At 39.3% G+C, this 13,402-nt stretch overlaps 2 protein-coding genes across 8 annotated transcripts in view; one reads left to right on the forward strand and one right to left on the reverse strand.

The window, feature by feature from the left end:
- LOC134212579 (dual specificity calcium/calmodulin-dependent 3',5'-cyclic nucleotide phosphodiesterase 1-like) overlaps positions 1–13,402 on the reverse strand; it is a 705,268-nt gene that overhangs the window by 258,137 nt on the left and 433,729 nt on the right. The gene's annotated exons all lie outside the window — the stretch shown is intronic.
- On the forward strand, positions 407–12,935 carry LOC134216731 (maltase 2-like). Its single transcript, XM_062695553.1, has 3 exons — positions 407–969; positions 11,443–11,727; positions 11,802–12,935. Exons 1-3 carry the CDS (start codon positions 463–465, stop codon positions 12,810–12,812), a joined length of 1,803 nt encoding a protein of 600 aa, XP_062551537.1. The 5' UTR covers positions 407–462; the 3' UTR covers positions 12,813–12,935.

A 13,402-nucleotide genomic window follows, 5' to 3' on the forward strand; every position in this document is an offset into this window, starting at 1 on the left:
AATAAGGCAGAAATTGTACAATATTTAAGTGATTCGCCACACAACAATAGACTTAGCTCGGCAAATTGAAATGGTTTCGGCCTGTATCTTGAATCGACTTATACAACATAATTTTCTGGTCTTTTTCGAAATGGATGACTACCTCAAATAAATGACAAATGAATGGCATAATGAAATTCGTTTATGATAGCTCTTCCGCGACACTTTTTTGACTCAAACACATGAAACCTCCGAATGGAGTGATAACAAATCGATTATTTCCGAAAAATCTTTCGTATTGCTCGCATAACTTATCTGCCAGTTATCTTCTCAGCCTTCTGATGAGATAAGGCAGCCATTATGAGGGGTCACTATAAAAAGCACACCACACTCGATCCCGGTACTTTTGTCTTTTTATTAGTGCTAATCCAGGCACCCAGGTCGGTGCTGTTGGTTCTTTCGGAGTGGTTCGTTGTGGCGCACATGAAAAAGTTGTCAGTGCTGTGCTTGCTGGCCCTGGTGGCTTTGTCAAGTGCCAAACTGGTAGTGAGGCAAGATGACCATCATCACGATGAACTGGACTGGTGGGAGTCCGGAGTGTTTTACCAGATCTATCCAAGGTCGTTCAAAGATTCGAACAACGATGGGATAGGGGATATCGGTGGCATCATGGAGAAATTGGACCATTTGGTGGATCTGGGTGTGACGGGAGTGTGGTTCAGCCCGTTGTTTAAGTCACCGATGAAAGATTTCGGGTACGACATTTCCGACTTTAAGGATGTGGACCCGTTGTTCGGTACGTTGGACGATCTGAAAGAATTGTTCGTGAAAGCCAAGGAGCTGGGCATTAAAGTGATCTTGGATTTCGTTCCGAATCACACCAGTGATGAACACGAGTGGTTCAAAAAGGCAGTGGCTGACGATCCGGACTACGTGGATTATTATGTGTGGAGAGATGGAAAAGTAGATGGAAGCCCACCAAACAATTGGGTAAGTTATGCGATATTTTAACTCTTGCATGGTCGGCAAGTGGTTTTATTGGAAATGGTTTGCTGATACGTAATGTGAAGAAGGTTTATGCCGCAGTGAAAAGTGATCTCTGATACTACATCACATCATTCAAAACAAACGTGATGATTTGAAAAATATGAGGACATTCCAGTGGTAAATGAACACGAACATGGCATACAAACCTACAAACATGAGAACAAAGAAATCAGATGAATGAGTAAAACACTTCATTTAATCAAAGTTTACATAAAGGGATTATACAAGAAAAAAGTGTTAAGACCCCGTTTCGAAAGAATCTTGCGATTTCCGAGCACAATTCTCAATAAAAAAAGAGGCAGACAACAGTAGAATGCACAACGCGTTCAAATCTTATACTCAGTTGTGATGACTAGTAATTGAGATTTATGCCATCAAAGTATTGTGTCTGCAGAAACACGACCATTGGGATGCCAGTCTTTGTATTCCATCGCTCTCCTTCTGGTCTTCTGCGGAGAAAAAGGAATTGGCTCGTAGTCACATGGGGAAGTAATATTGAGTGGATGATACTGAAATTGTTTATAGTGTTATTAATTTATTTTCTTCGTTGAGTTGTAATGAATAGGTTGAAAACATATTTAATTATTCCATATGGTCTTGGTTAAAAGACAAACAATTCCAGAGTTTCGGAATAAATTTCCAGAAGAGTAGCATCAGTCAAATGTCTTACTCAATTTATATCAATTTCCGAGTGATTATGTTTCTGATTTGGTATGTTTTTTCTTCTAAACATATAGTGCTTTTCTGTGTATAACAAACACTTCAAAGCTTATGGAAAATTATATAAAGAAAATATCTTGGTAATCAATTCGCGAACAAATTAAATGTAGCAAAGGCAACATCCATAAATCACGTAAAACTTCGTGGGGGAGGGAGGTTGCAAGAAGTGTGACGATCCACATAAAAAAATCAGATGCTCCATACAAAAAGTGTGACATATTGGACAGGTTTGACCAAAGTTTGTGTTATGTACAAAACTGGACTATTTTGCCTTTCTCGTATACCGCCATATGTTAGCTATAAAATCAATTTTTATGTGGCTTGGAGGAAGATCCATAGGGTTACAAGTAATAGTAATAGTTGTGTAATCATCAATTTCGAAACTTATGCATAATATGTTTAATTATTTATAACGATTGTCACTTTAACATTATGAAAGAGATGTTCTAAATTAATTTTTTCGAATTTAAGTTCAGATTATATCAAATCACTGCTTGAAGGTACTTTAATTAGACTTGTTATTATCTGCCTATTTCACTTAAAATCTTTTTATTTCTGGGTCAGCAGCAAGATCGTCGTTGACTAAAACAAACTGCAATATACGGAAAGTCAAATAGCAAAATTGTAAGTGCAATAAAAAGGAAATTAAGTTATTTCTGCATGAGATGTATTCATCTTTTTAAAAGCATACTTTGTCGTTCATAAGTCTGAAAAGTATATGCTTGTTTTTTCAAGTAATGCATTTTTTAGGCTTAACACAAGAGAGAATATGAATGGTTCCTATTCTCAATGCCTGCAATATACAGTTCTAGGATAGGGAAGATATAGCTTCTTCTTTCAAAGGATGCATTTTCTTGGCGAAGGCCAAGGGAGATTTTATTCATTTGTTCAATTAAGGCATTTGCTTGGTTTAAGGCAAAGAGGGATATGATCCCTTCTTTCAAAGGATGCATCTTCCCGACAGTTACATCAGAGAAGATATTGTTCCATTTTTCAAAGGATACATTTGCCCGGCTGATGGCGAAATACGATATGCTTCCTTCTTCCAAATCAGGCATTTGCTCGGTTTAATGCGGGGGGAGATATGATCGCTGCTTTCAGCCATTACCTCGGATGGGACAGTACCCCGAGATCCATTACCCCGAAAGTCCATTAGCCCGAATACATTTCGAATCTGTAGCTTTCTGCTATCACTATTTTTAACACCCACAGATACCGATGAATCGTAAAATGACAATCTTTGTACAGATTTTTTTTAGAATAAAAGTATATACTACTTACAGTTACTTAGATAAACGCAATATGATAAACGCAAATTATGTAAGGTTTATCCCCGGAAAATTTCAGAAGCAACTTTTTACACCCCTTTACTCTGTTTAAATGCATGTTCGCGAGCCGTCTCAAGTCCAGTCGACGTGGGCTGAAATTTTCTCGAAATTCTCACCTCAGCTTTAGCAATCTTCAAAGGTAGCACATGATATGTAATGGGAGTTTTTGGACCAAGGACTAATCGTTCTATAATGTTTTCAAACAGTTCCTGTTTGATGAAACGAATTGCAATTCCAACACGGTGAACCTTGTAAATGGATCGAAAAATAAGTAAGGCTCCACGATGAAAAATTCTCGTAAAAAATGGTGTAATTAACTCAACTGGAGTCGCCCTGCTATTGAATAAGTAATGGGGTTCGTGGTAGTGGCCTTTGGGATAATGGCATTATGGGTAATGGATATATAGGTAATGTCATAGAGTCGAAATTGTTCCTTCTTCCAATTCAGGAATTTGCTTGGCTTAGGACACGGGATATTTCCCTTCTTTCAAAAGGTGCATTTTCCCGGCAGACGGCAAGAGACGATATGATTTCTTCCTTCATTCAGGTATTTGCTCGGCTTAAGGAAAAGGATATAATTATCCCTTTTTTTAAAGGAGGCATTTGCCCAGCAGAAGCCAAAGAGAATATGACTCCTTCTTCCAATTCAAGAATTTGGTACGCTTGGTTCAATGCAATGGGAAATATGATCCTTTCTTAGAAACCGTTTACTCATAAAAGGGAGAAATGGGCAAGTTTTCTTGCTTGCCATTACATGAAAGTCAAAACAATCCACCAATGTCAATTTTATTTAATACCGATCTATCTTGCTGGTAGGTGCGTCAACATTTCAAATGGTTCCGTTTTGACAGGAAGCTTCTTTATTCTTAACTTGTAACAATTATCATGTATTGTCCATATGAAGGAAACCACGTAACTGAATGGCTCAACAAATCCTACTTATCCATTACACAGCTCAAATAACATTTATGCCAAACGACCATTATACCAAACGGTCGTTATGCCAAACTGCCATTATGCCAAATGACTTTATGACGAACGACGTTATGCCAAATGACTTTATGCCAAACGCGGTACAATCGATATTTCTATGCCCGGGGAAACCAAGAAAATTTCCAACCCGAAAAATTCCTAAGCTCGACCGGGAATCGAACCTAGACACCTTCAGCATGGTCTTGCTTTGAAGCCGCGCATCCTACCGCACAGCTAAGGAAAGTCCCTATTTTTTATACTCACCCTTAATCGGTTTGCTTGCAACTAATTGCATTCGACGGGGAATCCTTTCCTATTATTTCGTATTGAAAATTAACCGTTTTTCCATTGTTTTTGTCCTTCGCCACCTCCTTTTTGCGTCTTTTTCAACTAGAAAGTACTCGACGGTGCGTTCTGATCTTCAAACTGAAATTGTTTCAATACAGTATAGAATGATGAATTCTTGTTCCGTAAAACTCATTCCACTCCGTGTGCCACCCTTCCTGATTATTAAGATTGGGGGTAGATTTTGCAGCATTTTTCATGCAAAATGCAGAGAGTTGGTGGAAAATTAGATCCACGACGACTGGGTCATACTTTAGACAAAGACTGCATACTTTACACCAAACCGGCGGATGGCAGATTTTAATACAGTTCTGCATAAGAACCTTACAGAAACTGTATAATAATTGGGCATATACAATTTTGGAAGATTTTAATACAATTATTGTATTGAAATGATACAGATTTGTATTATTTTAATACAATATTTGTATAAAAAGCTTACAGAATTGTATATGCCCAGATTTTATACAATAATTGTCAGATTTGTTTTTTGGGTGTAGATACAGAGTTGGACAGAATAAATTAAAAGATTCTTTGCAGGAGTGTAACTTCAATAGTGTATGGAAAGCCGGCGATGTACCTTGTTGCGACAAGACAGCCGACAGACGACAAGCAGCTAGAAGGACGTTATCTCCTCTTTTTGTCTTTTTAGTTTTTTTCTATACCGGGAAGTCGCGTTGATTTAAAGAAGGCGTCGTCTCTGTTTGCTTTATACCGGGCAAATTCGTTCATTTAAAGAAGGCATTATTTTTTCTTATACTGGGCAGACACATTGATCTATAGAAGGTATCCAGAAGCCATTGTCTACTAACATTACTACTTTCCTTAAACCGGCAAACGCTTTTATTTATAGAAGGTATTTTTCTTCGGGGCCCTCCTTAGCCGTGCGGTAAGATGCGCAGGTACAAAGCAAGACCATGCTGAGGGTGGCTGGGTTCGATTCCCGGAGCCGGTCTAGGCAATTTTCGGATTGGAAATTGTCTCGACTACCCTGGGCATAAAAGTATAATCGTGTTAGCCTCATGATATACGAATGCAGAAATTGTATCCTGGCTTAGAAATCTCGCAGTTAATAACTGTGGAAGTGCTTAATGAACACTAAGCAGCGAGGCGGCAATGTCCCAGTGTGGGGATGTCATGCCAATGAAGAAGAAGAAGAAGAAGAAGAAGAAGAAGAAGATTTAATTTTAAAGAAGGCATTATCTTCTCTGTTTGCCTTATACCGGGCGTTCGCCTTATATAAAAACGTTCATTCATAGAAGACATCATTTCTTTTTTTTCTTAAACCGGGTAGACGCGTTCATTTAACGACGGCTGCATCTTATTTGTTCGTTTGTTCATCTAAATCTGATATTGGCGGCATGAAAGCCGAATTAGTGTAAAATGACATTAAGGTCATGACATTCCGTGACATATTTTATATTTTCGTTCTCACGCCTCACACTTTGTACCTAGAATAATGACCCGTCGGACAAAGTTCTAGGATCTTCCGAGCATTACATGTTTATAAAAAAATCCGAATTGTAAATAACTTCTGAGAAAAGTTATTAGCAAATTAGTAATTGCAATTCCACGACATTTATTTTGACATTTTCCGTCACTGGTTCCAATGCGGGATCTTCAGTAGCCTGCGAGTAAAGGCGTAGGATTGCCAATCCGGAGATGGATGTTTTCTGGTTGGAAACATTCTCGACTCCCTGGGCATAGTGTATCCATTGTACTTGCCACACAAGATACATACTCATACAATGGCGGGCATTGGAAAGCTTTCAATTAATAACTGAGGAATTGCTAATAGAATATTGTCGATTGTCGATTGTAATATATTGTGATTGTCATTAAAACTATAGAGCGATTTTTTTTTCATCACATTGCAGAAAGGCTGCGAAATTCGATTTTGGGTCCCCTTATTGGTTCGGTTGTGGGCACCCCCATTTTGTTGATAAATCAATCAATGTCGCTGTAGTTGTCCTTTAACTTATTTTTAATGTAGTTTTTATAATTATTTAGGCATAATTGATATTAATAATGAATTTAATTTATATTTTTATTTCTTGGACAACTAAACGTTGACCGATTTGCTTGCAACAAGTTGCATTCGACAGGGAATCCGGTCCTATTGTTTTCTATTGAAAAATTATCCGATCGGACTATTTGATCAGAATTTGTGGACTAAATATATTTTTTTTATAATGAATGAGGGTGATTAATTATGGTTTTTGAATGCAATAAACGTAGATCAATGGAAAAATTTAAATTAATTTACCTAAAGTGCAATTTTAGACTTTTCTTATGTGATTGTTTTCAATATCCTCCCTAATGTACGAGAACGGCATCATCACTGCTAGGGGGCGTATGATGAGGTGCTGTAGTTTCTATTGCTCCCTGGCTATTTGAATAAATAAATTATTTCTCTCCTTTAAAAGTTTTCATTCTTTTTTTTATTATTTTTAGCCGTGTTTTCTACGGTGCCCACAACCGAACCACAAAATTGAAATGTCCAAAAATGTCAAATTTGCGAAATTGTCAATAAAATTTCCTAAATTGACGAAATCAATATAGTTTTTTCGCTAGTAGTAGAGTTATTTGTCTAGCTTTTCATTGGTATACAAATGTTGGCACAAGATCAACTAGGGCCAAAGTTATAGACCAAAGACAAATGGGTGCCCATAACCGAACCTATTCCCCTATATTTTTTAAGTTTTGCAAATATGTAGTGTCCCGTTCGGGGTAATGGCTTTCAGGGCACTATACCATTCGGGATAGTGACCTTCGGGGTAATGGAATTCGGGGTGGTGGGGTGGAGCCGAATACAGCACCTCATCACACCAGCTTAGGTTGTATATTGAACAACAAAAGTAAGACATTCTTCTATAGAAGCTCTTAAATAATTTTATATTATTTTGTAAGAATAGATTATCAAGGTTATACAGTAGAATAAACTAAAACTACCTATATAAAGAATAAAAAAGTTGAGTAAACTGCATCGGAGTAAGCCTCCTTCTGTGTATCTATTTACAAGCGACGCTCATTGAGTGGGAGCCAATTCTCACTCACTCACTCTTCGGTCCTGAGCACCCTTAGGGGTACATAGAGCCAACGTAAAAAATCTTCATCATGGATAGCTGCTCGCTTTCTATCGACTTCGTTGTTGGTGTTTCGTTGCCACGAGATCCTGAGTATGCCTCTGCTGTGATGTTCTGCTTGCTCGGCTATCGTGGGGTTGAAGGGCTTGTTCGTTTTGACATCCAACGATTTGATCTTGTTGACGCTAAGTAGAGGAGCGTTCGGTCAGGTCGTTCAGCTTGCTCCACATGGTAGAGCGCCAATGCAGTATCATTGGCCGAGTCGACGTCATTCAGTTGCTATAGTACCCATGATTTTAATGATAACGATGGGGAACAATAGAGGAAATACAATACATCCATCCTTGACTCCAGAGCTACCCGGATGGGGTAGGATAGGGTCCGTTCTGCACGTGGAAGCTTCATACAGTGCTTCGGCTACGATTTTTTTTCCGGAACTCGCTACAGATGCTCCAGGATAATGCGAAATGTAACAATATGGTCCACACATAATATTCCGCGCGGAAGCCTGCCTGCTGCTGTGTCTATCTTCTCCTGTTTCAGGATTAGGATAACTTTTCAGAGTACATACTTTGAAAACTATGCCAGATCCTAACCTTTACCAAGGTGCCTTGCATACAGACTGGTCGGAAAAGTCGTGGCGTTCCAGATATTGCAGAATGGTTAACGAATCTCTACTGACATGCGTTCGATACTGAGTGCCTTATTGGATTTCGTACTTCGGATGGTTGCTTCTACGTCCTGCAGTTATTGGGCTCACAGTGTCACACCCTTGGTGGCACATGTTGAGATGTTGATCGTCGGTCGGGCGTCAAAATATGAACAAGTTGTTCGAAGTGCTCGGGCCAACGTTTCAGAGAATTAGTTGAATCGGTGAGTGACTAACCACGAATACGTTCTTGCTCCAGCCAGACATAGGAAGATATGGTGGACGAAACGAATATCGACGATTTCTGCGACTTCACCCCAATCACCGGCAGGGGAGCCCACCCGGGACCGCGTGTCTCATCTACAGCAACGTTTGACTTACTACAAGACAGGGCTGGTATTTGACAGGATAGGACATCTAATAAACGAGATCCGACTACGCAGCATGGGCGGCGATTCAACATAGACTGACTAGAAGATGACAGCTGTGAAAAGAACATTTTTTGAAGAAATTGGGACTCGGGCAATGGATGTTCCGGAATGTAACAGCATAAAGGAGCAGTGAATGATCATCAAGAATGCTTTTATGGAAACCAGCTAGAGCAATCTTTTTTTTTGTCTTTATTAGAGCACCTCCACGGGGGCCCTATCGCTATTTCCGAGCCCTTTATAGGGACCCACTTCTACACCGGAGGTATCTAAACGGGAATGTAAAATAAGAACGCAACTCAAAATTAGCCGTGAGTTTCCAAATTTAGCGCCCCATACTGCGGGTTGCTAAATTTCCATACAGGGTTGCTATTTTGTGAAACGTCACTTTGGTATTGATCAAAATTGCAGAAAATCTGTTTTTCTGTTTTCAGAACAATTTCGATGGAAATAAACAGTTATTAAATAGCAAGGGAAATATCCATTTTTTTATCTAGTGCCCCAGTTCAACTCCGCGAAGAAGTAATTAAAGTAATAGAGCTATAATAAGGAGCGATGCGCATCGGCTCCCGCTAGAGCCCGAAATATTCATGGATTTTTCGCGAAAGTAAATTCTACTGTTTTATTTTGCAAGGTCTTCCAGGAATCTCTCAGAATGTTCCTTTAGTAATTATTCAGTATGTTCTTCAACTAGTTCCTCCAGAAAATCTTCCGCAAGTTTCTCTTTTCTGTCGTTCATTCAATTATGACTTGTTTTGGAAATTCATGTAGGATCCCTGGCAGATTTCTTCGGGAGTTCCCCAGCAGTTCTCCCAGAATAGTTTTAGGATTTCTTCCAGAATCTTTCGGGATATTTTTATTGGAATTGCCCAATAATATCTTTGATAATTTCAATTGAAAACCTAGTTTTTTCAAGGGAATTCTTTACTTTCGGATGTTGTCACAATTTTTTTCCGGGGATCCTTCAGAGAAAAAACTGTGGAGGCATTCCTGCAGGATGTTGTCAAGAGATTCCTGTAGGAAAACTGGTATGAATTTCAGGAGGATTTATTTTGACTGCAAGTATAAATCTCCGAAAAAAAATTCCAGGAGAAAGGAAGTCCAGAAGGTATAACGGTTAAAAAATTTACTACGACGGATCTCCAGCTACCCTTGCGAGCAAAAGCGTAGAATTGCTCTCCGGAGATAGCGAGTTCTATTCCCGATTCGGTCAAGGATGTTTTCGAGTGGGCTCTTTGGGCATAGTTGTCACACAAAATACATACTCTTGCAATGGCGGGCACGGAAAATCTTTCAATTAATAACTGAGGAAATGCTAATAGAACTAAGTTAAGCAGCTAGCCAAATTCCAGTTGGAATGTAGAGCCATTGAAGAAGATGACTACTTTTAGCAACGCCCGGTGAGAACTCAATATGTTTACAAAGTCGCTATTCCTAAAACAGAAACCACCGGTGGGAAGATGGGGTGCTATCCTAAAATAGCACTCGGAATGGAGCGCTATAATAAGAATAGCGATGAGGACTCCCGTGGAGGTGCTCTTAAGGACTTTCAGCCCGAGGCTGGCTCGTCTCCGGAAAGCTAGAGCAATCCACGATAGCCGCGTACTCAGCAGAAAGTGTATTATTGATGCAACCCGACTGAAGATTTATTTATTTCTTTATTTATTTGTCTTCGACAAAGTCGTACAGACTACCACATGAAAATTTATTAATTTTCGCAATATATAGATTTAAAATATCGTGTGGTTGTTGAATGGCGTTTATTTTCGTTTGCGACAACGGTGAAAAGGATCGCATGGGCCAAACATAGGGTGGTTCATATTAGTATGGAAAACAACTTTTTTGATTTTTTTTATGGGCCACTCTCTTTATTTGAATCTATTTGCTCTGGGCAAAATTTTAGCCAAATCGGTCAACGTTTGGTTTGCTAAACTCGTTGGAAGTTTATATGGAAAAATGTATGCAGAAACATCGAAAAACAGTGAATTGCAGTTGGACGGCACAATTTACGATCAAGAACCATGATACTCATTCAGATCTTGAAGAATTCAATACAGAATGTTATGCAGAAAACCGCGAAAAGATTAGAGTTTGCCCGGCGATGTTATTGTTGCTTCTACCCTTGTTTATTTATTGGCAATTTCCTATTTTTTATGGAAAATTTCTAATTTCTATTGGGGGCAGTTTTTATTTCAGTTTTTCTATGTATGTAGAACAGTCATGCAGATAGATATTGTATATGAACGTATTTTCATTTAAATCTATGTTGATGGCAATTTTATGATCTATAAATGATATATTTCGTGCCAAAATAAAGAACAGTGATGCGTAAATATTAAAATTGATACAAACAAAAATTGTTCAAACATATTGTTTCGCCCCGTCAATGTTTTCGGAAAGTTGCCCTTCAACTTGGTGACATAAAGTAAAAAACAAAATTCTTTCGGTCTAATTTGTTTGAGTTTTAATTGATTTGTAAGATTTCTTTTACATGGTCCGCCCTAAAGTCCATCCAAAACTACCGGAAATATCGAATGGATTGCATCATGTGTTCACTTATAATAGGTGTTGATGTATCTACAGATTAGCATTTTCAAAATCGTGAGACGCAAAACAAGACATTAATAAAAGAAAGTAACGAGCGGCTTCCTGAGTTGTTCGTCGCTCTAATGTACTACCTTCTGTTCATGTTTTGAGAAGATTCAACAGTTGTTCACATGCATCTGCGGATAGAGTATTGTTTCTAGTCACATCACGTAGGAATGTATAAATGATTTTGGAAGTTTTTAATCAACATTAAGCTTGATGACTAATATTTTGTAACATCAGCGGATTAAATATCACTAATGTAAATTAAACATACCTTTTCCTCTTTTATTCCCAATCAGCAATCTGTGTTCCACACTGATGCATGGACTAAGCTGGATGGAAAATCCAAGTACTATTTGCACCAGTTCGACGCCGGGCAACCGGACTTGAACTACGAAAACCCAAAGGTCAAGGAAGAAATGGACGATATGCTCAACTTTTGGTTCGAACTAGGAGTGGACGGCTTCCGAATCGATGCCATCAACCATGCCTACGAGGATCAGGAATTTCTGGATGAGCCAATCATCGACGCCAACAAGGGACTGTTCTACGAAAACATGGATCACATCTACACGACGAATCAGGTATGCTACAATTTTTTATATACATACTTCAAAGCATAGTCGGAGTGTAATGATATTTGTTTAACTCCTTATAGAACAAATCATACGACTTGATCTACGACATGCGCCTGTTGTTCGACGAGTGGTCTGAAAAATCGGGGGAAACCAAACTAATGATGACGGAAGCGTATGCTGATTTGGATCAGACAATGCTCTGGTACGGAAATGGTAGCCGAAATGGGTCACATTTTCCTTTCAACTTTGCCATGATCAACAAGCTGTCCGAAAGTTCCAACGCTGCCGACTTCAAGACAGTTATCGATGAGTGGCTGGATAATATGCCCGCTGGAGCCAACGCGAACTGGGTGCTGGGTAATCACGACCGTCCTCGTATTGCGTCTAGATATGGAAGCGATCGTGCAGCTAGTTTCGCCATTTTGGAAATGACCCTGCCGGGTATTGCCGTGATTTATTACGGTGAGGAAATCGGTATGGAAGACTACCGTGACATCAGCTTCGAAGATACCCAGGATCCGCAAGCTGCCAACACCAACGAAGAAATTTATCAGCTGTACACCCGTGACCCGGTGAGAACTCCCTTCCAGTGGGATGCAACTGCTTTTGCAGGCTTCACAAGCAACTTGGCCGAAAAGACGTGGCTGCCCGTCCATCCAAACTATGAGGAATTGAATCTGGCAGCACAGAAAGAAGATCCCAAAAGTCTTTACAAGCTGTATCAAAATTTGATCCAACTTCGGAAAAAACACACCTTCGTTCATGGCAGCTTTGCGTCCAAAGCTTTGGTGAATAACGTTTTTGCATACACCCGAAAGTTGGCTGACCACACGTCGTACGCCGTCGTTGTTAACATGAACTCGATGGAAGCACAGCTCAATTTCAAGAATTTGGAGGATCAAGCCACCAGTCTGAAGGTTGTCCTAAGCACTCCCAACTCGAAGTACGAGGTCGATCAGGAAGTGACCAATATCGAGTCGCTGACTTTTGATAGGTACGACGCGGTAGTGTTTGAGATCGTAAGCGGCAGTGCAGCCATCACCGGATCGTTGACATTACTTCTGGTGTCTGTACTGAGGTTTTTGTTCTAGGAATACTTAGACTTATCGAATAGAGTACTATTGTGGGTCAATGAGAGTTAATTATTAGATACAAATGAATATCTTGTTTGTTTTGTTCGGTAGCGTGATTAAAGTAATGTGATACACGACAAACTATTTGGTTTTATTCAAACTTATTACTTTCCATTGAATTGTGTATGTGAAATGTTGTTCCGCTTTGCAGACTGTCAGATGGAAACTCGGTGTTTACCAATTTTTACTCTCTTCGATTCCCGCTAAAAGTTGTTTCGCTCGTTTTCTTCCATATTCTAGCCTTTTTTGCCGCCTCAAAAGTAAACGGTAGAGTAGTCTTTATGGAACAAAAAGCGTTTTCTAAATTGTTATTGAATGCGTCAACAACAAGACAAACCATCAATGCTTATAATAATACGTTGAATATTAACATACATCGATATTTGTGAGACTCCGCTCGACGGACCCAAAAAGGCGGAATACACGGGGAAATTGTCGACTGGGTATTTCGTCTCAATCGTGTAAGCACTAAGGCTGCTGCCAAAGTTTATTATATCCAGTTTTCGCTGAAATTTTGAATGGTTGACACCCAACTATGGAATCACGGG

This window comes from Armigeres subalbatus, chromosome 2, assembly GCF_024139115.2.
Source record: "Armigeres subalbatus isolate Guangzhou_Male chromosome 2, GZ_Asu_2, whole genome shotgun sequence".
Lineage (NCBI taxonomy): Eukaryota > Metazoa > Arthropoda > Insecta > Diptera > Culicidae > Armigeres > Armigeres subalbatus.